Genomic DNA, 26,247 nt, shown 5'->3' with positions numbered 1-26,247 from the left:
TACGTGAAAAGGAAGAATACCTGGTTAAGTTCTGTAGATCTGTTTAAAAAATAAGCCTCGCCTTGAATCATGCCACATAACCCACATATCATACTTCTTTCTCTGGTAAATTTTCCATTAAAAACCAGAGTGAACTACTAAAATGTCTAGTTAATTAAAAAGGGGGGGAGGGAATCCTAGGAAATATTGCCTCTATAACAGGGCATAAAAATGTTATGTCCATTTTTTCCATGACAACACTGTCAGGCTGGAGAATGTTACTACTAGAATGATAAAATGAAAATGAATTACATGCATTATCTTTAATCCTAAAAAATATATTTTCTTTCTCCACATAAATAACTAATTATTTTCACTTTTCTGAAACTACAGGATAATCTGAATTGAGTAACATTTGAGAGAATTCTGTATATTTATAAAATAATGTGACTTCCCATATATATTTGACTTTTTTCAGAACAAGCCTAACCAAAATGACAACCATTTAAAAAACAATTTTTTTAACAAGGGAATTCAGTTTTAAATTAATTTCTAATTATTCTAGGTTTACTCTGTTTATTTGAGTAATTACTAACAGTAATTTCAGAGGACTATTTAAAAACTCTGAATTTTTAAAAATTTTACTCACAGTACTTCGAAGTTTATCCAGAAGCAGATTTAACTGTGTCTGCAGAAGAAAGCAAATCACTTTACTATTTCAAAAAGCAAAAGTACACAATGTCATAAGTTACCATTAGCTCTCCAACATTAGCATAAAATAACATGCAATAACATCAACATACAACACAGTGCAACTTAACAACTGATAAATTCTTTTACAGTAACATGCAAAATATATGGCTAATATGATGACAAGGACAGTAACTTATACTAGTCATACAGAACTTGTATAATTAAAAGACTGAAAATTAGCAATGCTATAAAATATACACACATACTTGCAGGCGGGATGAATGAGGGAAAAGTGTACAGGCAACAAAGGAAGTACATGAAAATGCAGGGGATGCATTCCATAATAGATCAACAGAGCTGTACTTGAATATGTAGCAAGCTGGGTGCAGTTTCTGTCACACTCCATTGAAGAATGAAGACATACTTAAAATACACACTAATGGTATTAGAAATGTTTTATATAACACTTATCATAAATGAAATTGTCCTGCCTAGCTGTCAAAACCCTCTTGGCTATTTTAAAATATTTTACATTCCAATTATTTTTAAAAGCTTGGACAATTTTCTCAAAAACAATTTGACAATGTATACTACAAGTTACTATATTTTCCTGTTTCTAATAATATTAAGTGACAGTAATTTACTCTGGTTTAATAATACATTAAAATCATGTTTTGCTTTACTTCTCTGCAAAGTCAATTATATAAAATTCTCATATCAATTTTATACTAAGATGCTTACTATACTACTTACAGAAGATAAATCCAGATGTAAATTCCTAAATTAATATATTGGATCAATCCAATATGTTAATAATAATTATTATTTTTAATAATAGTAATTATTTAATAATATTTAATAATAGTAATTATTATTATTATTATTAATAGGTAGACTGTACTGAATACTTTCTATGAGTCAGACACTGCTCAAAGATTTTCACAGGAATGATCAGGTTCAAACCACAAACAATTCAAATTAAGTATGTATTATCAGCCTCATTTTTCAGGTAAAAGCATTATGGCCCAGAGGGATAAATTACTTGCCTATGATCATGGAACGAGTAACGGTAAAGCCAAGATTCCAACAGTTCATTCTCTTACACATGAAACTACAGTATACTTCAGACATCATAGGCTTAAGTTATAAAAATGGAGTAAATTTCTGACTGGATTAAAAAAAACACAGTCACACCCCACTTATCTGGTTGACTGAGTTCTGACAACTTTGATCAATCTGGACCACAAACAACTGAAAAGCAAGTACGAGAGGCACTAATTTGAAAAGAAAACAAATGTCACGAAGTCCATGCCTCTTAATCCATAGACTAAGCATGGTATTCTCCAAAAAAATGGAGATAAACTAATTCAGAAGAGAAGCAGCAAAAATAAACTTGAGAGAAGAGGGAAGACTGTCAATTATCAAGGAAGCAGTCAAGGACCATAAGGCATAAGGATAAACAGTTTTATGAAACTCATGCTCTATTTGTATTTTATTTTTAAGCATACAAATATTCATGTACGTAACAATAGAGTAAGACTTCCATCAAAGACGATTGTTTTCTAAATCACTAACAGTAAAAGAGTTATGTTTCAAATAACCTGAAAATGTTACTTTTCGGCAGAGAACCTGTGGTTCTCAGAAATGATGGGTAACTGAAGTCTTACTGTAAATGCTAGCCTGTTTTCTTTTATTGCCTTACGTAACTTGAATTTAACAAGCTATTCTACTATATTTTAAATTAAGAATTACTATTAATACATCATTTCAAAGTATCTCAACACATTTTTGAAATTTATTAGTAATATCACTCAGTTATAGTTTTTAGCAGTTTAATGTGCAAAATACATCCTATTGAATGTAAGTAATATTCAGGCATTTCATATCTCAACATCAAAGAATACTTTAATTCAAAGAATTTTAAGAATGTTTTGTTTTTATTTATACTGTCTAAAATTTCAAGTATGTTCTTTCAAGCAATACTACTATAATATTACATTATGCAAATAATAATATCCACTTCATATAGGCTAACATACTATTTTATACTAATCTGCTATCATGTGTCTATTCAGGAATTTCAAAATATACAAATAAGAGAAAAAGTATTGCTCAAGAGAATCAGGAACTCATAATGAATATAACATAACAAAGTTAAAGAATTTTTATTCAATTACTTGTAAAGTATTATCAACTTTCTCCTATATTTATATATACTTTAAAAAAATCTAGGTTTATAAACATGATTTCATCGAGATAGTTAATTAGAGCCCATTTCTATCCACAAGGGATTTCAGGAGGCTTACATTGTTGCTATTATTATAGTATTCTGATGCTTAAAGAGTTTCTAATTACATCATTTTTAATATTTAAAGTACACATAATAGAAGGCATATGCAGAGGTTTTTTGTATATACAACAATACTTTGTGAAGATGTATACAAGAGAAATTAATCCTATGTCTTTGTTCTATTTATAATTTTTTATTCATTAAACTTGTGATAGAAAAGTTTTTAAATTACCTTTTTCTATGCTAAATACTCAACAATTAAAACCAATTCGTGTTCCATTTCTAAGACACATCATGTGTCAATTCCCTGTCAGACCTCAAAGAATAAATTTTTGATCTAAAATTAATAAAACAGGGCGCCTGGGTGGCGCAGTCGGTTAAGCGTCCGACTTCAGCCAGGTCACGATCTCGCGGTCCGTGAGTTCGAGCCCCGCGTCAGGCTCTGGGCTGATGGCTCGGAGCCTGGAGCCTGTTTCCGATTCTGTGTCTCCCTCTCTCTCTGCCCCTCCCCCGTTCATGCTCTGTCTCTCTCTGTCCCAAAAATAAATAAAAAACGTTGAAAAAAATAAATAAATAAAAAAATAAAATTAATAAAACAAATGAGATGTTCTTCAATGTTAAATAAGCAGTTTGAAGGGTTTGTCACACAGAGCATTTATCTTTTACAAAGTTATCAAAAGCTTTAATCAAATTTTAGTGTAAAACACAGTGAGAGAAAACACATTGAAAATAAATTAAAAACTAAATTAATAACTTGAGACGGGCTCTTTTTAACATGGCAGCCATTCTATAAATGAGAGTCCAGGAAGGTGATCATTTACCTGAAGCCCCTGGCTGTGCCTGCTTTTCCTCTCTCAACTCAACTAGTCCTCTCTAGCCATCCCGAGCTGGACTACTCCAGCTAAAACAAAACTGCTGAATGAGGAAGGAAACAGAAAACACATGGGAAAGAGAAGGTTTGAAGGTCAACCAAACAGTAAGCAGAAGCAAGAACATTAGGAGAAGCAGGTATGAATCAGATATGTTAAGCAACAAGAAAGAACAGACTCATAAGATTTTAAGAATTTCTGTATGTTCAATTACTACACCTATTTTATGTTATTTTGTATACAAATATCAACAATGCAGGGTCTGCTCTTGCACTTCACTCATGGGATTTCTGACAGTGATCTGCATTATCCTCTGTAAAGTATAAAACAATATATTTTATTTGAAATGCACTAAAAACAAATTTTCAAATAATAAATTTAACACAAATACCTTAAACTTGTTTCCCACACTGATGAAGTTAAGTTTTCCTGCTTTTTGTTTAGTATCTTTGTTGTTGTTTGTAGATGATTCAAATAATTCTCGTATAAATTTATCCCTGGATTCACATATTAAGGATTCAAGAGACATATGTAAAGCATCATTATTTTTTTCCACAAATTGGGTCTGAAAAATAAAGCAAACAGGAATGATTCAGTCCATCCCTTGGTAATATCCCTTGATACAGCTCTGCTCAACAGAATTTGAGATGACAAAACTGTTCCGCATCTGCACTGTCTAACACAGTCCCCACACATGAAGTGTGCCCAGTGTACTGAGGAACTGAATTTTAAATTTTATTAAATTTAAACTGAAATAACCAGATGTGGCTGGAGGTTAACATTATGTGCGGCGCAACTTCAACTTCAAATGGTTTTCTCTTAGTAAAAGTCACACTCACTGTTTCATAGCACACTGCCCCTGCAAAATGCCTGATAATGAAGCCTTCATCATCTCTGATGTTCCTATGGACTGCCAGCTTAGATTTTCTGGGTATCTGAAAAGAGTACATGCATTAGTTATTAAATTATCAAAAAAATATTACATAATCTCCTTAGAAAACATCTGGGATGTGAAACACTTAAAATTACATGGGAATTTTTCACACTTCACACAATTATACTGCCTTTGAAACACCTAGTAAGCTTTAGACTACCAATGAAATGTAGCAAGTATTTGGTTATAATCTCTCAAAAAAGAAAAAATGAGTCAGACAAAAATAAACACTGTAAATATGCAAAACAATGGGCACTTTATAAAGTTAACTGCCTATGTCTAAAGTAGTGGTTCTTGACTTAACTGGTGAATTAACTGGAAAACTTTTAAACCCCCTAAAGCCCGTATCATTTACGTCAGGTGATTTGAAGGTACAACCAAGGTTGAGAAGCACTGTTCTGAAATCAGTACTTCTCCCACTTTCAAAACTATACATCCTAACATGTTTATACAATGAGGCTGAATCTATCTGAAGGACACTGAATCATTTTAGGGCTATACTATCAATGACAATATCTCATATTTAAAAGTTTCCAAAATGCCTTCACATAAAAGAATATATCTGACCCTCAAAATAACCTAAGGATAAGAAAGACAACCTCATTTAAAAATGAAAAAACTAAGACTTTGAGAACATTACCAGGCTTTTTCTAGGTGAGAGGGCTAGCAGAGCACAGAGCCTCTTCTTTGTGAGGTGATACACCAGTATAAGCCAGAACAAGGGCCCTGGAGTCAAAATGCCCAGCCTGATTCCCAAATCCACCACTTCCTTACTATGCTACACATGACTGGTCACTTTACCTCTCTGTGTACATCTCCCCATCTCTAGCATGGGCATACAAACAGGATCTACCCCAGAGATTATGAGTATTAAATAAAATAACTTAAGTAAAACCTTCAGATGACTGGCACATAGGAAGTGCTCAATAAATGGTTATTATTACTTTTATTTCCAAAGAATTACAACAAAAGTAATGGCTTATAAAAATTAGAATTTACTGTCTTGCTCTTGTTCTCTTTGAAGACAAGCAGCCAAAGTCCATTCTTGATGTTTTAGCTTGTTGTCCTTGTAGTTATATGTACTATATAACTCAGGGTTCTCTGAGGCCCTGGTCACAATTTTGTTCACTAGCAATCTGTACTCTTGGTAAAGCAAGCTGGTCACAACAAAGACTAGTGAACAGTGAATATACAGGACCGGATATACATCTTCAATCTTAGCAAAAGTTTTGGTGAGGATTCGTATCACTTGATTTCTATCTCCACTGAAGAGACAGGCTCTGCATTATAAGAAATATTTAAGGACATAGAAGAACTCCAAGTCAGTGGGGCACGTGGTTGCTAGATTCAGTCCCTAGAGAAGGTTATCACAACTACATCAACTTTTCAAGTAAATGCATCCAACCTGTTTACCTAACACATTCTTAACTTAGTTAATGATGTAAGGAAACAAGAATACTAGTCTTCATTCAGTTCAGCTCCTGGATCCATCAAAGCAATGACTGATATACTATGGTACAATTTCAAAATAATAAACAGTATGGGAGCCATCTGCAAGTCTAAGCAGCTTTACTTTTCTTCTTTCCTCCCTTTCTTTCTTTGTTATTCTCTGTAAGATAAGGCAGCACCTATCTTCCTGGATGAAATTAACATCCGTATTTTTCTGTGCTAATTGGGCACAAGGATGGAGCTGTCTTTGTATTACCTCAAGGGATGATGGTTGAGTGTAAAGATAAATACAGAATTAGGTGAACCCAGGAAACACTTCAATAGCCTCAGGGTCCAGCCTCATGAAGAAAGCCCTACTGTTCACTGGTATAAGGATTCAAACACAGCTCTATGACCCAACAGCAGTTCAGGGAACCAGGTCCTCTAACCCCTTCAGAAGTGTACTTCTCATTTATTTCCACTGATCTCTGTGTTTTTCCCTGTAGTTAATTTTTCTACTGCTTCAGTTCTGTGTCTCTGAGTATATTTCCCATTCAAAAGTCCCTAGGAAAGAGCATCAAAATAAATTGGCTACCCATTATCTAATATGGATTGCTTGCACAAGTCAGACTCTAAGCCATAAACTTTATTACTGGTCTTACAAATGTGCAGACTGGTGGCTGCTTGTGATTCTAGATGCTAACCCCTGGAACATGATCCAGGTCACATGACAGAAGCAAAGCAAATGGTGTCCATTTTGCTAGAAGGAAGAACATAAAAATAGCAAGTAAACCTGTTTATCCATTTTAGATAGATGAAATGTACTTTCCATCCAGCTAAAAGGGCCTTCATTAGAGAGATCATCATCATCCAAGATACACATATATAAACTAAGGGCCTATCTATAGACGATGCTGTGCTGGATAAATTACAGTTTTTCTAAGCCCCATATAATTTATTATTCTAATTACTTAATATACAACATCTTTCTAAAGGTTTCTCTTCCCACCACAGGGTCTCAATTTTGGAATGGCAAACTCACAGTGAGTCGGAAATGTTCTTTGTGTTTCTGGTGAACTGCAGATGTAAAGTGTTGATCACTTGGCTGGGGAAGGCGATTTTCTTCATCTAAAATATCCAGTATCCCCACTAATTTTGATTCAATTAAATCTATTCCAAAAAAAGTCAAAATATGACAGGGTAAAAACATTTTAAGGATATGTGAACAACTTACTGATTATAAATTTAAAGGACTGGTCAGAAGTAATGTAACAGATGATTGTATTGTAAGTATCTTCACAGGCTATAGAAAGCAGATAGATTTTATTTCAGATTTAGCAATCTATCAGAAAGTAACATCATAAACAGGTTTCCCCCACTATGGAAAAGTTTGCTTTATGCCACTTCACTTTTACAAAAGGCCTATATTAGTACCTGCTTTCATAGAAAGAAACCCAAAAAGAATTTTCGCATTTGCAAAATGGTAACTGCTTCTCTGATTTACACTATTTTGGTTTATGAAAAGTTTCATAAAAATGTTGATAGCGGGGGAAACTAATATAAGTTCTAGAAAAACAAGTTCATAAACATATGATTAATGTAAAACCATTCCAATTTGTAAGCTTGGATGAGAAGCTAAGGAACCAAAAATTCCTCCTCTTCCATATGATATCTACATTCAAAATGAAGTAAAAGTACAGAAGCTTTTTCATGCTTAGCTTTTAAAATCTACTTTTCGGGGTGCCTGGGTGGCACAGTCGGTTAAGCATCTGACTTCAGCCAGGTCACGATCTCGTGGTCTGTGAGTTCGAGCCCCGTGTCAGGCTCTGGGCTGATGGCTCGGAGCCTGGAGCCTGTTTCCGATTCTGTGTCTCCCTCTCTCTCTGCCCCTCCCCCGTTCATGCTCTGTCTCTGTCTGTCCCAAAAATAAATTAAAAAAATTAAAAAAAAAAAAAAAAACTTTGAAAAACAAAAACATTTAAAAAAAATAAAATAAAATCTACTTTTCAATAGTAATTCAAATGCCTTCCAACAAAACTTCAGTAACAGGACATTTTTATGCTCCCTTCATGTTGTTTGAATTTCTTGCTTGTACAAAATAACTATAAAGTGCTCAAATACAGGATATAAAAACTACTAAATGGGACACACTTCAAAAGCCATAGGATGTAAGAAGAGAAATCAAAATTCGAACTGCATTGCTCAAAGAATGATGCTTTTTAGGCAACTGGTGATGGTGAAGGGGGGGCATGCAGAACTAAACCATAAATGAGTATTTTGATAGGTGTAGAAGGATATGAAAGTGCGCTGAAAGATAAATGGCAGGGGAGGAATTCCAGCCAAGATATCAAATCACAAAATCAAAGGCACAGAGATCTGAGAAAGGCTGTGATATGTAAAGGCAATGCTCAGTGAGCCAACTAGCATGTAAGTGCTTTGAAAAGTTGTGCCAATGTGAAGTATTATTATTATTATTATTATTATTATTATTATTATTATTATATTACACTATCTTGCCCAAATGTAGCATGAGTTACTGACTCCATTGTGAAACTGAGTTTGCAAAAAACAAAGTTTGACCAACAGTTGATTTTAGAGATGAGGTGGGAAAGAAAAGGAAGATTAAGCACTAGCTCAGAGGTGAGAGAAAAAGGTTCCTTTACTGATAAAAACAGACACAAAGACCCTATTCTCCTACTGCACAGCATTATCTGGATATGACTCACGAAACTTGTGAGACCAACTTGCAATTGGCCAGAGGGTGCTGCCAATGCAGGGAAAGAAATAAGGGAACTGCAGAACCACAGAGCCAAACACTGAAAAACCTCACTTGGAGCCTGGCTAACATGGGTTTCCTTAGGTGAGTAATTCATCCCTTTACTACTTATGCAGTTTAGTTTCCTTCTTTTTTATTTTTTTTAAATGTTTATTTTTGAGAGACAGAGACAGAGACCAAGCGTGAGCGGGGGAGGGGCAGAGAGAAAGGGAGACACAAAATCTGAAGCACGTTCCAGGCTCTGAGCCGTCAGCACAGAACCCGATGCGGGGCTCAAACCCATGAACCGTGAGATCAAGACCTGAGCTGAAGCCCGATGCCTAACCAGCTGAGCCACCCAGGCACCCCTGTTGCCTTCTTAAGTTACTCACATGTTAGGTTTAAGAACGAAAATATTGATCACAGCAAACAGAAAAAATTTTAGGAAAATTTTCAACATACTGAATTTGATGCCTTGGTAGGAAAAATAAACTCCCAGTAGTACCAGAGAAGTAAAACCTCTCCAATACCACAGCTTCAAGTCCTATAACTAGTAATATCAATCACAGAACACAGAAAAATTACTAGTAAAAGCATTCACTATATCTTCCCATAGTTCCCAAAAGTGGAATAAAAAAAACATACCTATACAGTCCTGATTATCCACATAATGCACTTCATTAACACCTAAACCTTCTTTTTGATAGAGTTCTTGTTCCTAAAATGAAATAATCATAATCATAGATATGGAAATACCGTAAAAGAAATGGCTTGTTTTGTGCCACTTCTGATCATAACATTTACTGATTAGTCCAGAGTACAAAGGTTCATACCAATAAGTTCAGGAGCTAAAGAGACTTACAAAACATTAGGGAAGATAAATCCTTGTTCCTAAAGCAATATGAAGTCAGAAATTAAATGGCCAACATATGATTTACATATGTGGAAATTTTCCCTCCGGCAGATAAGCATATTTTTCTTGAAATATGCAGAGATCTGTTTGTAACCATTCAAAAGCAAGGAAAGACCAAGGATTTGAAATATCTTTAGCAATTTTAAATTCATTTTTTAAATTTAATTTTACTTTATTTTAGAGAGGGAGAGAGCATGAGCAGGGGAAAAGGGCAGAGGGAGAGAGAGAACCCCAAGGAGGTCTCATGCTCAGCATGGAGCCCGACATGAGATCATGACCTGAGTCAAAATCAGGAGTCAGACACTCAACCAACTGAGCCACCCACGCACCCCGTTAGCAATTTTAAAGTCAAACTTCTCAGTAAAATAGACCAAGAGTTAACGAACTTTTTCTGTAAAGGGCCAGACAGTAAATATTTTCAGCTGTGGGCCATAGTGTCTTTTTTTTTTTTTTTCTTAAATATGAAATTTATTGTCAAATTGGTTTCCATACAACACCCAGTGCTCATCCCAAAAGGTGCTCTCCTCAATACCCATCACCCACCCTCCCCTCCCTCCCACCCCCAATCACAGAAGTCCATGAGGGAGGGGAAGAAAAAAAAAGAGGTTAGAGAGGGAGGGATACAAAGCATAGTGTCTTTGTCAAAACTACTTAATTATGCCACTGCAGCACAAAAGCAGCCACAGATAACAGTAAATGAAAAAGCATGGCTGTGTTCCAATAAAACTTCATTTGCAAAAATAGGCAGCATGTTGGATTTCCCCCAAAGGCCGGAGTCTACCAACCCCTGAAATGTACAGAAGAATGTAAAAACTGGCTGTGATAATTTTTAAAAGTTTAAAGAAGAGCTAAACAAACTAAACTGTTTTAGTCCTAAACTGTTGTCCAAAGACAGGAGAAATTTCTTAACATATACAGACAAGCACTAAAATCAAGGAAACAGCAATTAATTGCAAATGGGTTCTAGTATCTACACAGTGATATATATAAGGAATATATTACTGGGAAAAATAAGTGTAATTTGGAAAAATAATTTACAAATTAAAGTTGAGTTCCTAGATTAAGTCTGGTATCTTAAAATTAAAAAAAAAAAAGGATTTTACTACAGATGGGTGAGCAACGAAATGAGTGTAGGTTGACATGTATTTTAATCTTTTTTTCCCCAAATGTTTAAATATTTCCTCCCACAAGATATACTAGAAAAGGTTTCTATCATTTTAGAAGTCCCGTCCATTTGAGACACAATCTGAATTTGGAATTTGAAATCCAAACATTTATCTTATTTTATTTTATTTTAAATGTATTTATTTATTTTGAGAGAAAGAATCCCAAGCAGGCTCCACGCTGTTAGCACAGCGCCTGACTTGGGGCTCAATCCTATGAACCATGAGGTCATGACCTGAGCCAAAATCAAGAGTCAGGACACACTTAACCAACTCAGCCACCCAGGTACCCCCAAACATTTATTTTAAGGAACTGTTAAAGAAATAAACATATATCAAGATATTGTTTCCTCGTTATGTTTCTAGATAAAGCTTGCTGGGCTGGCATGGAAGGGAAGAATTAGGGGAGGTTAAGTGAGAAGTACACATGTACAACTTCAAATAGTAATGGAAGAACTAACATGGCTGCATAAAACATTTTCAGAGTAATTATCTTAACTGCTAAGTATTTGGTTTACCTGTTTATTTATGCCAGAACTGGCTTTAACTATAGTATACAAGTAAAAAGTATAAAAATGAATGTGCTGGGAAACCCACAAAGACAAAAACATAACAAACATGTGGGAAAAGATTAATGGAATGGGAACAGGAAAGAATATTTCACATTTCAGATCCAGATACAGTTAATAACAGAACTGGAAAACAGCAATGCTAGGATGAGAAGAAAACAGTATTGTCAGTCAGGCAGCTGGAAGGTAGGTTCAGACCTGCAGCAGTCATTAAACTGCTCTGGAAATTCACTTTCTTCGTCTGTAAAATAAAAGGCTGAACTAGATCATTTCTAAGTTCCCTCTAACTCTACCATCCACATTCAGTAGAACATATCTCAAAAAGCACAAAGGAAGGAAAGTCAAGGGTACTGGTAGATAAATACCGGAGAATTCAAACATAAGGTAAAAATGGGGAGCCTAATCACAAATCAACTGATCCAAACCTATCTTTACTTATTCTGCACTCTAAAGAATTATAACTTTCCTAGACTCGGGACTGTGAGTATTGGCCATGCCCACTTACTCACTAGGAGCAGTGGCAGCAACCCCCTTCCTGGACCAGAGACTGGAGGCCAGCCGTAGGCACACCACTGACAGGCGCCTGGGCAGTGCACACAGTAGTGTGGCAGAGAATACACTGCCCAGAGGCACTCCAAGCAAATGGCCCCACTGCATCCCTCGATTTGGTGGCTTTCCTGCCACACACAGAGAGAGGGTGAGCACATAGCAGAGTGGGCAGAAGCAGAGAGACATAGAAGAAGGGTGGGAGATGCCAACGTCAGGGATAGAGTAGAAAGTTGTTTGGCAGTGGCAGATGTAGGGGCAACAGACTCAGAAAAAGAAACAAATGAAACACCAAGTCTGGCAAAAGTCACTAGGAAGCAACAGATGTTCACTTCTGAGATGCCTATTAGGGTTTTTATTGGGTCCCTAAGCTTCCACTGTATCAACAAACACTTCGGTTGTGCCTGAGCAACAGCTAGCCCGTGGGGCCTTTTCTGGGCATCTCTGATCCTCTGGGCCACCTTACATATTATACCCCATTAACTGGGGCAGCATGCCTCTGTTCCTTGAAATTAAAATAGCTTAATGCAGTTCTTAAATTTAAATTGTAATGGCAATTACCTCCTTCAGAATCCTTTCATTAAAAAACTGTTGAAGCTTTTCATTGCAGTAGTTGATGCAAAATTGTTCAAAACTGTTATGTTCAAAGTACTCTGAAAACATAAAACCAGAGTCAAAAGTCATCATCAAATCAACTTCATATTATAAATTTATCTTTGGATAAAATTTTATTATGTCAATGCTTAATTTAAAATTAAGTAAAAAAATACATATATTTGCATTATACTCCCCAAATTCTCTCATTTCAAGACAAATTTTGTTAGGTATTTCAATTAAGTATTGAAAATAATTGCATTTTACTTAACAAAAAAGGTACACGTTAAAGGAGATAAATGTCGTATCGTAAAAGATGCAAAACGTAAACCACTTAAACCAGTTTCTTAAGCACAAGGTGTTAAAGCAATCTAAATTAACTGAAGAACAAAAGTGGCTTAAAAGACAAGTGCTTTAAAACTTTTTCTGTATAACCAGTAAAATCATAGTTAAAAAATATTACGAATACTCACTCATTTCTAAAGTAAAGAGACTGCATTACATTACCTCTAAGATCCCTGTAGCTCTAAAATGTTATGATTCTGTTATGTGCCTGTTACACTAAAACTGGTGCAGACCAGGAACCAATGTCTGAAGATTTTAAAATTTTACCTCAGTGATGAGTGTTTTTCTACCTTTGAACCAAAGGTAATAATTATAAATTTTAAAATATGTATCACATCAAAACCAAAATTCTACCCCTCCCCAAAAGTAAATACTCATACCTTCTCTTGGCAAAAGCAAACTACACAGGAGGAAAACACCACTCCTACGCAGCCAGAAGGAACACTCACATTGATACAGCCCAATATAAAAATGGTCCGATTTACTTGGAGATTTTTACAAAAGAGTCATTCACAACAATACATCTGGCACTCAGATGTTAGTGATTCTTTTCATTTCTGGTTGCACAGCTCCGTGGCTGTTCTCAAACACTTATCTTGAATATAAATTAATATATAATACCCTGAATATATATTTATATTACGTAGTTATATGTATAAAATATCTTTAATAAACATTATTTATTCATTTGGTGGAAATTCATTGGAAATAGCAATCTGTTAACCACTAGTGATGAATTTCTACACATAGCAATGAGTTTGGCTTATATGTTAGGTCAACTTATATCCAGCACTACATTGTAGTCAGTGGTTTTAATGACTTAATCCTCTTTATTAGTAGGACTCAAGACTTTACCTTTATTCAGTTGTATTCATTTAGGAGTATAGAGACATTTCCTAACTATAATGGTTTCAATCAACATGTTTTATTATTAGCATTAGTGTGACCAAAACCTCTGAGTTTTTCCTTTTGTTAAGCATCAGCTTCCTAATTAAATCATATTATAAAATGAAATGTAGGTATGGACACATAACTGGAAACATATCAAGTGAAAGGTACTACAAGTGAAAAAATGGTTCTTTTAATTTTAGATATATGTGAAAAACTGAATAAAAAATAACATACAAATTCACAAACAAAACTATACTTACCAAAACCAGCAATATCTAGGACTCCAATAAAATAAGATGATGTTTCAAAAGGAAAACACTGATTTACTCTGTTGACCACATGATCAAAAAGATGGCTATAGACAGTCTTTGCCAAGGCATCACGAGCATTGTTTGCTTGCTCCACTTTCAAGGGTACCCTACAAAAGAAGACTATACCAGTGAAAATTCTTTACAGTAATAATTGTGAAAATAATGCCAGATACCCAAGATCAAAGGGTATCTAAACACATTCACTGGGAAGAACAAAATAAATAGCTACAAAAGGTCATTTGTGAATAGGCACAGATAAATGGGGCAAGAAGCATACTAAAAGAATTACAGAAATTATCTACACATAGATAAAAAATGTATTATTGAGTAAAAGAAGTTTAGGCTCAAACCACTGACGACCTTAATTTATACTTTATATGCTGAATATATAAAAAAAATCATTCAGAGGAATAATCTTCCTTTTAACTTTCTTCAAACGCAAAAGAAACTATTTAATTCAAGCTAAAGTTTGGCATCTTGTTTAACACTGGGAATAAATGCTTACATCTTAAAATTCAAACTGTCCGATTCTATTTAATATAAGTAACTATATGGTGTTATAGTATTTGATGTCGCAGATATAGACACACAACCCTCTTCCTCAAGAAAGTTAAAATCTGATTAAGAAACTGCCATAAAAGTGAATTTTCAAACGCCTTGCTAACTGCTATCATAAAGGTGAGTATGAGGCACCACGAGAACACCAGAAAAATTGTCAAATTTGGAAGTAACCTTAAAAGTCTAAACTGGTTTTCCAACTTCCTGCAACAGAACCCTTTCCTAAGTGAATCCTATGTGAGCACTCCATACATAGAACACATAAAAGAACTGCTTTGCAACAAAGGGGAAATGGAGGAAATGCTACCTGAAAATCACACACCTGTGCTTTATCCAGACTTTCCATGGACCCCAGAAATATTTCTAAGGAACCAAGCAACTGTATGGCACTACTATGCACCCTCCTTGCTAAGGTTTTCCTTATAATAATTTGGAATCAGCTTAGCAAATAATCAGGCTAAACATATCTTGCTAATGTTTCCCAAAGCGTTAAGAGCTACCAAATTATTTGAGTGGCTAAAAGTTTGTTTTTACACCCTCCCGGTTTAATTTGTTGAAAATCTTCCTGAAATATGTCACTAGAACTCACTCCCTGCCTTATTTAGCAAGGGATAAGAGGATCTGACTATTTCCCCCCATAAGTGAAGATCTTACAGTGCCCCCAGAATGATGGCTGAATATCAATTTTATTTTATGTATCAAAAACAGAAATGCCTAAAACACAGAATATTGAGCCAAAAATGTACAGATACCCAAACGCAACCTAGAAATTCTTGGTTACAGATTTAAGAAATTCTGGCTAGGCTCTTATTTTCTTGTCATTTGTAATTTCCTCTAAATGAAGAATTGGAGAGGTATGGGGAAATCACATTCGCTGAGTGTTTTACTAAAGTGAGTTCTCCTCAGTAAGTTTTAGAATAGGGGTGGCTGGGTGGCTCAGTCGGTTGAGTGTCTGGCTCCTGATTTTGGCTCAGGTCATGATGTCACGGTTTGTGGGATCAAACCCCATGTAGGGCTCCACACTGATAGTGCAAATCCTGTTTGGGATTCTCTCTCTCTCTCACAAAATAAATAAACATTTTAAAAAAGTTAAAAAAACAAGTTTTAGAACATGCCATTTATAAGGAAAGTCACTTTTAAAATAAAATGGTCTGTTGCCTTCTGAAACTAAATAATGGTAATGGCTGCACAAGATTGTACATATACTAAAAAATACTAAACTGTACACTTCAAAAGAATGAATTATAATTAAAAAAAAAAAAAAAGAAAACCAGCTGTCCTGAAAAACTGAAAAAACATTGCCTAAAACAAATACTGATTAACATAATCAACTCATATTTTGTACAAGTAAACCACTCTTACTTTATAAACTTCAAATCTGTGCCATGCAGCATATCTAGATGCAAGGAACAACTTTAAGAGCTGTGGAGGTCAGCATTTATTTATATAGATTACTGGAGTAAGATGCACAGAATTCTAATTATCGAGCACGTGTTTTAGAACATTATAATGAAATGGATCATCCAAAAGATCAACTTTAAATCTCCATGTTGTCAAAGAAAGATATTTCCTTGACAAACAACAAGGCACTAGTTTTACAGAGCAATGAGTTAAGGAACTTACTTTATGACTGTTCCTTTGGTGCCCCCTGCTGTTGTTAGCATGACTCTTGTAGTTAAACTTACACGAAGATCATCTTGATCTAAACCCAGTAATTCAGCACAATATTCCAATGCCTGATTAGATTTATTCTTCAGATTACAACCACCTAATGAAAATACATTTAAATTTGAAATTAAAAGACATTATATTAACCTAGATTTTCAAGATCCATTTCTTAGAAGTAGACTTCACATATAAATCTATGGAATAGACCGGGTTTATCTGTAACTTATTAATTTCATCTCACTTTTTCACCATCTTTGTCAGACATTCCTACTGCCAAGGTCAGTGGGAGACCCTCACTTGAGGCAGTCCATGATATCTCATGGACTTCTGCTCATCAATATTAACCTGCCACTGTTTCATTTTTTATGACCCTGCAAGCAAAATACACTAATAATAGATTATAATCCTTGTAAATCTCTAGAGAAATATAGTAGCTTATCATTAAAATTCATACAATTCTTGAAAACTTCAAGACGTAACTGTAATGGCAAATGGTGGCACTTCAGTAGGTCAGTGTGGATGTCTGTCAACATAAGAGGTTTGTGTGTGTGCGTGTGTGTGTGTGTGTGTGTGTGTGTGTGGTGTGGTGTGGTGTGGTGTGTGTCTGTGTGTACCCACGCATGCATATGCATGTGCTTATGCTTCCTGTTTGGGAAACAGGAAGAGTATAAGGAGGCAACGGCTATTACCTGTACATCATATACATAGATTTATACTTATGGAGGCTGTTCTAAAAAGCATTATACAGAAAGACACTATACTGCAATGTGCCTCTGCATTGATATGGCTGTAAGACTCATTAGCTGTGTGACCCTGAAAAAGTTACTTATTCTCTCTGTGCTCAGTTTCCTTATCCATTTAGAGAATACTAACTATATTTACCTAATAAGGTTGTTATAGAGATTAATGAGGTTACATATGTGTCGTTCTTGGAATAGTACCTGGTACACAGTAAGCACTATATAAAAGTTAACTATTATTATTTTTATTATTACTACTATTCTGAAAATAAACATTTTACTAATAGTTAAGGTTTAATTTTTATAACTAATTCATCTGAAGACTAATTTCAAAACTACAAAGAATTTGTAAAAATCGTAAGTTTATCATGACAAATTAGTAAACTACTTAATAGATTGGTCTCAGGAGAAATACACCATGAGATTCTATATGAATAAGGGGCTGTCAGGATAACTCACTGGGGACAAAAACAGCTTTTTCAGAAAATGGCACTGAGACAACTGGATATCCATGTGCAAAAGAATTAAGTTGAACCCCTGCCTCACACCATCAATAAGACTTGAGTTAAGAGCTAACACTATTAAACTCTTTGAAGAATACACAGACATAAATCCTCATCATCTTGGAACAGTAACGATTTCTTAGATATGACACCAAGAGTACAAGCAACAGAAAAAAATTCAGACAAATTACACTTCATCAAAATGAAGAACTTTTGGGGTGCCTAAGTGGCTCTGTTATTAAGCATCCAACTCTATATTTCAGCTCAGGCCATGCTCTCACAGTGGTGAGATGAGCCTGCGTCAGGGTCTGCACTGAGTATGGAGCCTAAGATTCTCTCTCTTCCTCACCCTCTGACCTTCCCCCACTTACATTCCCTCTCTCAAAATAGAAAAATGAAAAATTTTTATATTTCAAAGAAGACGACCCAAAAATTTAAAAGACAACCCACAGATTTAGAGAAAATATTTACAAATTATATATCTGATAAGGAACTTGTATCTGTGATATATATTTTAAAAACCTCTTACAACTTGATGGGGCACCTAGGTGGCTCAGTCAGTTCAAGTGTCTGACTTCAGCTCAGGTCATGACCTCACAGTTCATGAGTTTGAGCCCTGCATCAGGCTCTGTGCTGATAGCTCAGAGCTTGGAGCCTGGAGCCTGCTTCAGATTCTATGTATCCCCCTCTCTCTGCCCTTCCCCCACATGCATTCTATCTTTCTCTCTCAAAAATAAACATTAAAAAATTAAAAAAAAAAAAATTCTTACAACTTGACAACAAAAAGACAACCCAACTGGGGCACCTGGGTGGCTCAGTCAGTTAAGCATCCGACTTCAGTTCAGGTCATGGTCTCATGGCTCGTAAGTTTGAGCCCCACGCCGGGCTCTGTATTAACAGCTCAGAGCCCAGAGCCTGCTTCGGATTCTGTGTCTCCTTCTCTCTCTGCCCCTCCCCCCGCTCATGCTTGCTCACTCACGCTCTCTCTCTCTCTCTCTCTCTCTCTCTCCTTCAAAATAAATAAACATTAAAAAAAGGGTTTTTTTTTAAAGACAACCCAATTAATGGGCAAAGGATATAAACAGACATTTCTCCAAAAAAGAGATACAAATGGTCAATAAAGACATGAAAAAATGCTCAATCTCATGAGCCTTCAGGAAAATGCAAATAAAAAACACTTCACACACACTAGGATGGCTATAATCAGACAGCATTTGTGAGGATGTGGACAAACAGGAACCTCCATACATCGCTGATGAGGATCTGAAATGAATATAGCTACTTTAAAAAAGTCTGACAGTTCCTCAAAAGGTTAAACACAGTTACCATATGACAGCAATCCCACTCCTGCATATATCCAAGAGAAATAAAAACATATGCCCACACAAAAACATGGACAAGAATGTTTTTAGCAGCATTATTCATAATAGCCAAAGGCAGAAACAATCCAAATGTTCATCTAATGGTGAAATGATGAACAAAATGTGGTATATCCACAGAATGGAATATTACCCAGCCAAAAAAAAAAAAAAAAAAAGTAATACTGATACATGCTATAACACGGGTGAACCTTGAAAACATACTAAGGGAAAGAAGTCAGCCACAAAGACCACATATTGTATGATTCCATTTCTATGAGATTCCCATAATAGGCAAATTTATAGAGACAGAAAGTAGATTAGTGGTTGCCTAAAGCTGAGGGATTTGGGAAGAAATGAGAAGTGATTGCTGAAGGGTATGGGGTTTCCTTCTGGAGCGATGAAAATGTTCTAAAAACTAAACTGCAGTGATGACTGCACAACTCTGAGTATATGAAAAAACCACTGAATTGTGTAGGTTAAATGGGTGGATTGAATGGTCTATGAACTGTATTTCAATTAAGCTGTTACCAAAGAAAAAGAACAAGGGGACAGGAATACTTAGAAGATATATTAAAGCTTTAATTCTGTAAAAATAAGCTTACTACTGATTTCTTATTACTAAACACACATAGATTATCTAAATTTTGTAAGTCAATCAACTGGCCATCAAAAATTCATTAATGTATTGAAACATTTCACCATTACTATTTTGCAAGGTTTCTTATACACTTTGAGAAATTATGTAAGGCTAACATAAGAAAACATGTATTTTAAAAGTTTTAAAAAGGCAAAACACTTGTAAAACAACGTAAGGTTTTCATGTCACTCTCCTTCCAGAAAAGAACTTCTCTGAATACTCTTTAAGTTTGTTGTTATAGTAGCATTTACTTCTGTCATGCAGAATTTAAAAAACACAGAAGTCCCACAAGGCATTTTTTGTATATGCCATCATGCAGAAACTTTTCGATATGAGTCTTCTAAACACTTAGAAGAATAAGTTTTCTTTTAAAATAATTATAAAAATATCTATAGCTTTTCTAAGTTGCAAAGACATGCCAAAATTGAGCTCCCGGGGGGGGGGGGGATCCATTCTAACTAGAAAGAAACCATTTGGATCTATAGGAAGGGTCACAGGAAAAAATGGAGATTAATAAAATCTGAACTATTAAAATAAAAAAATAGCCTAGTTTATTAATTTTCTTCATTCAGTGGCTCTTTACAATCTGCTCTGCTTTCTGCTCATTTTCAACAGAAGGAAGTTTGAAAAGAAAAATAAAAGTTAATGTAAATACATGCTATTATTTGCCTTTTGACTGTGTAAGTGCTTTTTCCACTACTGGATCACACCACGTTTATGATCTCTGTATACATCTGCATGTCCTACCACAGGGTGATAATTTGAAATAAAAATTTCAAATCCTTCAAAAAAACTAAAAATATGTTGCACACTAAGAACATACCTGATTTTGCTTTTTTTATTTTTCATTTTAAACTGGAATTAATCTGTATTTTTATTTTACTTAATCATTAAAAACACTTATGGTGATTATTATGTACTGGATATAAGTATATACATCACTTAATATTTAACTCATTTATTCCTCTATACAACATGAGGCAAGGACTATTGTTATCCTCAGTTTACAGGTGAGGAAACGGAGACAGAGAGCCAGCCCAAGACCACACAGGCAGGTTACTACCCTAGTGGCAAATACTCTGGCTCAAGAATTTATACTCTTAACTACACTGTGTTGCATGTGACATTATTGACTTCACAGCATCACAGGATATTAAATTTGAGAGTCATGAAGACCATCTATTCCAGTCTGCTCACTCACAGATCAGGACTCTTGGGAAGTTTTAGACTGGGGGCAATTTGGGCCAATTATCACAAGTACCTGAGTTAGTTAGATGTGGGTGGAACCCAGTTCTCACATCTACAATTTCATTAGTAACCATATTACTTCTGTACAGGTTCCACTTCCATAAAATGCAGATAATATCCCTTACCTCATTATCTTTATGAAATTTAGATTATGATTATATGTTGTTTACGATGAAACGCAAAATATGAAGGGTCTTGCAAATAGCAGACACATTTTTTTAAAGTTTATTTATTTTGAGAGAGAGAGAGACAGCGCGTGCACGAGAGAGCATGAGCAAGGGAAGGACAGAGAGACAGGGAGAGAGAGAATCCCAAGCAGGCTCTGCATTGCCAGTGTGGAACCCAACACAGGACTCGATCCCATGAACCGGGAGATCACGACCTGAGCTGATCACGACCAAGAGTCGGACACTTAACCAACTGAGTCACTCAGTTACCCCAAGCAGACACATTTTTTAAATATTCTTTTTTCCTTCCTCTTGTGCTCCTTCCTTATATGCATACTATTGCTAGGTACTGTACTTTAAAAGTACTTCTCATGGGCTGTTTACATATAAAGAAAAGCAAAGGTCAGAGAGCTTCTGGGATCTGACACTAAAGTCCATGTTATTGACTACTATATGAAATAGTGCTTTCAACATTTTTTAACTTATTTTTAATATAAAATATTTTAATAATGTATTTATATAGGAGTCAATAATCTTTTCTCTAAGTGTTAGATCTTAGGCTTTGCTGGCCATACAGTTTCTGTCACAACTACTCAACTCTGCCACTGTAGCATGAAAGCTGGCACAGACAAGGCTCAAATGAATGGGTGTGGCTTTGTTCTACCAACACTTTATTTGCAAAAATAGGCAGCTGGTCAAATTTGGCCATGGGCCACAGTTTTCCAATCCCTGTGTTCATGGATCCCACTTAAGATTACATAAAAAGTCTTACTGTTTATGTAGAAACACTGGAGTTCAAATGTTACTATCATGAAGGCACTTACATGTTCTTTTTAATTGGCATAACGTATAAACTATTTTCATTTCCAAATAATAAAGTATATGGGCTGGTACCTATTCAATTGCCTTAATTAACTGATCCAAGTTTATATCAATGAACCAGAAAAATGTTAAAATACCTTAATATATGGTAGAGAATTATGCTGTGCACATACTGGCAAAGTAGAATTATCAGTTGAAAAATTTAACTAAATATGACCCTTCTGGCTGGTCACGGTTACTTATCCTTCATAAAATGAATTTATTCCGCTTAGTATCACTGACTTGTTCAAAACAGAGCTCATAATGACTAATAATGCAGCATCCTTCATTTCCAAGATTTACCACACAACACAATATATTCTAGAAATTTCAGGGTATTAAAAAGCCTGCATACAAAGAGATTGAATTTGCAAATAAATGACAGAACTTCTAATTTTATTCCTCTTTAAAACAAAACAACCATAAACAAATGAACCAACGAAAAATACCTGAGGTGCTGCCAGCTTCCTCAAAATCAATATTTCCAAGGTGCAGGACACCAGCTACTACCCGGAACAGATCAAGCTTTTCTTCATCATCCAAACCAATCTTTTTCATGGCTGTGCACATTCTAATAAAATCTCCATGGTCATCTAACAGAGGATCTTTCAAGGAACCTGCCTTAAGATACTACAAAACAAGAAGATACCAATTAACTGCTCTTTTCTCATTATTTAAGTATATTAAAACCACTACACAAAGTCTATTAATGCACTATATATAACATGCAAAAATAAAATATGTCAATGGGAAAACTTTACTATTCTAACAATTCAAAAACTAAATGACTGAGAAAAATGTACATAGGATCTTTCTGTATTATTTCTTTCAACTGCCCATGAATCTAAAATTATCTAAATAAAAATCAGTAAAAGATGGAATGAGATGTTTTCCAACTAAATTACAATTTTAGCTCTAATGTATTATAATGTTAGGATATGTTAAATAAAAATATAAATTGACTGAGTTGAAAGGAATCAACCTTAATCCAGAGGTCAAAAAGAACTAAGGTAAAAAAATGATAATAAAAATTCAAATCTAACACTTAACATTATACTCCTTTACGTTAAGTGCCATCAACTGCACCAATATTCAACAGTGGTAAATAGTGGACAGACTAATAACAATTTTCATGGCCTAAGAATCACTTTTTAAATCTTTCTGTATAAGCATATATGAGGTAAAGTGTATTAATAAGCATTGTGTTTACTGTAAAAATTTATGCAATGACTCACGTTTCAGAAAAAATAAAGAAAAAAATGTGTTTTCTTTGCTGAAAGAATTTACATCTAAAGTATTCATTTGTTAGAACTTATTAAAAAGCTCAGAAAAAGGAGTAAGAAAGTTAGGACTGCAGAAACTAGAAGTAGAAAAACAAAAGTTACTGGACACAGAGAAACTGGACTAGGAATTTTCCAGAACTTGACAATGAATAGGTAAAATTAAGTAACACAGCATCAGAATTAATTGCCCATTAAAGACACTTCTAGGAGACTTTTTTCCTCCCAGTTGCCAATTGCTTCCCAGCTAAAGTTGGGATTATCTTTCCACAAAATTCTTTAAAATGCTTAATTATGCTTGGGTGAAATTTCTGGAAAATGTCTAGATAAAGAAATTTAACTTCATTCTTGAAAGCAGCAAAGGAAATGATCACATGCAGCCAAAGTTAACAAAAAACACAGACCATGCAGAATTTTTAGTCTTGCAACTGAATCGTTACTTCATTTAAAAACTGTTTCTAATCAAATGTTAATGAATATATTGCTATATTGGCAGACTAAAAATACTGCACTCTCCTAAAAATTGCACACAGCTTAGACACTCAAATGGAACTAGGCGAAGGATTCTAATTAGTCAAAATGATCACCTCGTCCTCCTGATAAAGAAGACATAAAAAGTAATTTAAACATATTAATCCATTATTCACTTATATATTTTTATATATACACTCAATAATATAGTAAAATACCTAACAAAGTATGTTGCCTCTAGAATCACAAAGAGTACTTTTTTTTTTTTCTTAGCAGAATGCCAAGAGTATTTGGTATTCTTTGGAGAGCAAAATCCAGTTTTCTTTCCTCTCTACTTAGTTTTTTCCATGTCAAAGATCACATTTAGACACACATCTTCTTCCCTGAGGACAGGTGCATTATCCCATAGGTAAATGTTTCCATTATCTTAGTGGAAAGAATACAATTTCGATATTTCAATGATGCCTTATAAAAATATAGATTATCATGACAAAAAAAGATACCATAATAAATATTAAAGTAACTTCTTAAAGTTCCAACCATAAATGTCACACAAAGTTTACAATTTTTAATTTGGACATTTATGTCTGAAATGACAAAATGTCAACTTAAAAACTAACGTACTCATCTGCTTAGAATTTAAAATAATGGGAATTTTTATTTGCTTTCTGTTCTTTTCTATGAATATATTAGAAACATAGTTCATCTCACTCATTTTGAAAAGAGACAAAAACATCTGATTCACACATTAAAAGGTGCATATAATAAAAACTTGTACAACTAAATATTCATATAAATCTTTAAATAAAATTAATAAAGGCAAAATGAACTAGTCCCTATAATTAATCCTGACTATTTCATAATTTAAGCTCCTTGATTAGCTACAACTTAATACTACTTACTACTTGAATGTTACATATTAAAATTTGTAAGAGTTGTAGATTTTTAGATTAAGGATTTAATATTTTTAAAATAATTAATAGTATAATTACTTCTAATTACTCTCAGAAATATAATAATTTAGTAACATCAATATATATTATAGAAATACAATGTTTTAAAGAGAAATACAATAATATATAAGCATTAGTTCACAAGAATGCTTACCCTATTTAATGTCTACTTCAAAGCTTACTTCAGGCTTAAAGTAGAAAATAACTTATGAAGAACATATTTTATACTTAATCCTAAGTGGGTAATGTGAGAGTAAGTTTTGAAAATGTTAGCAAAGGATAATTCTTAGGCAATATAATACCCTCACGTGGGGGAAAAAGAACCAGAGAAGAGCACTGCATTGAGGCCTAACCAAGAAGAACCAAAATGTGTCGCTTCTGTAGATACCAAGAGAGGGACAGAGTTATACACCGTGAGAGAGACTTGAACGAGCATTTAGTTTTTAAAGTATAAACCTAAAAGTAAGAAATATGATTTAGGCTCCAAAATAAAAAATGTGTCTTTCAGTATGATTTTTTTGCATTAAAGATTTTAATTTAAAAAAATAGCCTACTATACCTCAGGACTTTTTCGGTTCTGTAAAATCTGTTTGTCAGTTTCTTTGTTAGCAAAGTATCTAGTGCAGCCTCGGTTTAAATACTAGGAAAAAGAAATTTAAAATAAAACAAATATGACCCACATGAAAATAATACAGAAGAAAACACAATTTATCAAACAGGGGTAACCAAAAAGAATTTTTAAATATAACCTGAATATCATTTAATCTTTCAATTACAATCGATACTGCTATATATTATAAACCTTTTACTCCTAATCAAACCAGGAATGTTGAAAATCCTAATTCCTGAAAGTAGATTAAATTAAATAGTTAATATAAAAATCAATACCATTAAATCTTTCCTATTTTTAAAGGGCAGTAATTTTAGAGGCAGAAAACTTTCTGACCTAATAAAGAATTTCAGCAGCTGCCTTCCTAGGATGCCTGCCATTGTGCCAGGAAAGGCTATACAATCTGAGACACGCAAAAAAAAATATGCTCCTAGTTCTCCAAATAGAAAGAAATACTAAAGTAAGACAAGAATGGTACCATTACCTTATCATTAACACAATGTAAACAAAGCCACACCATCATTATTAAATTTCATATGATTCATAATAACTTATACTCCTTTTCTAAAAATCATTGTAGAGAAATACCTCTTCTACTTTTATGAAGATACTGTGGGCAACTAACTTCACATTCCAATTAATCTGATGAGCTCTAGAGAAGGTGGGACATTGTAGAAGCATATAAATAGAGGCAGTTATACAGCATTTTAAAACAGCAGTTTTAAATTTTCCAAATACAGATTAAAATAAACTGAAGTAATAAAGAAAAGATGAATTGCAAACACACACACAGAACAATAATTAAATATAATATGTGTCACAATTCTCAAGCGGAAGACTCCTGCCCAAAGAGAACTATCAGAATCACCCGGAGAACTTTATTCAAATTGCATTCCTTATCCATTTCCAT

General features: G+C 34.3%; 1 protein-coding gene across 7 annotated transcripts in view; it reads right to left on the bottom strand.

Annotated features, from left to right (window-relative positions):
* The window catches only part of MYO6 (myosin VI), a 145,610-nt gene that overhangs the window by 35,449 nt on the left and 83,914 nt on the right, over positions 1–26,247 (bottom strand). For 5 of the 7 annotated variants that reach the window (XM_058734516.1, XM_058734511.1, XM_058734512.1 and 2 more), the window contains exons 10-19: positions 25,287–25,367; positions 22,473–22,653; positions 16,462–16,606; positions 14,230–14,387; positions 12,701–12,792; positions 9,594–9,666; positions 7,236–7,363; positions 4,671–4,766; positions 4,223–4,396; positions 629–667 (exon numbers count right to left, since the gene is read on the bottom strand). In XM_058734516.1, coding sequence (XP_058590499.1) covers positions 629–667; positions 4,223–4,396; positions 4,671–4,766; positions 7,236–7,363; positions 9,594–9,666; positions 12,701–12,792; positions 14,230–14,387; positions 16,462–16,606; positions 22,473–22,653; positions 25,287–25,367 — 1,167 coding nt within the window. Of the gene's footprint in view, positions 1–628; positions 668–3,658; positions 3,878–4,222; positions 4,397–4,670; positions 4,767–7,235; positions 7,364–9,593; positions 9,667–12,700; positions 12,793–14,229; positions 14,388–16,461; positions 16,607–22,472; positions 22,654–25,286; positions 25,368–26,247 lie in introns of those variants that run through there. The other 2 variants (XM_058734515.1, XR_009263076.1) reach the window with 2 other exon arrangements.

Source organism: Neofelis nebulosa, chromosome 6 (assembly GCF_028018385.1).
Source record: "Neofelis nebulosa isolate mNeoNeb1 chromosome 6, mNeoNeb1.pri, whole genome shotgun sequence".
NCBI lineage: Eukaryota > Metazoa > Chordata > Mammalia > Carnivora > Felidae > Neofelis > Neofelis nebulosa.
Note: the sequence above shows the minus strand (reverse complement) of the source record. Positions and strands in the feature narration are given on the sequence as shown.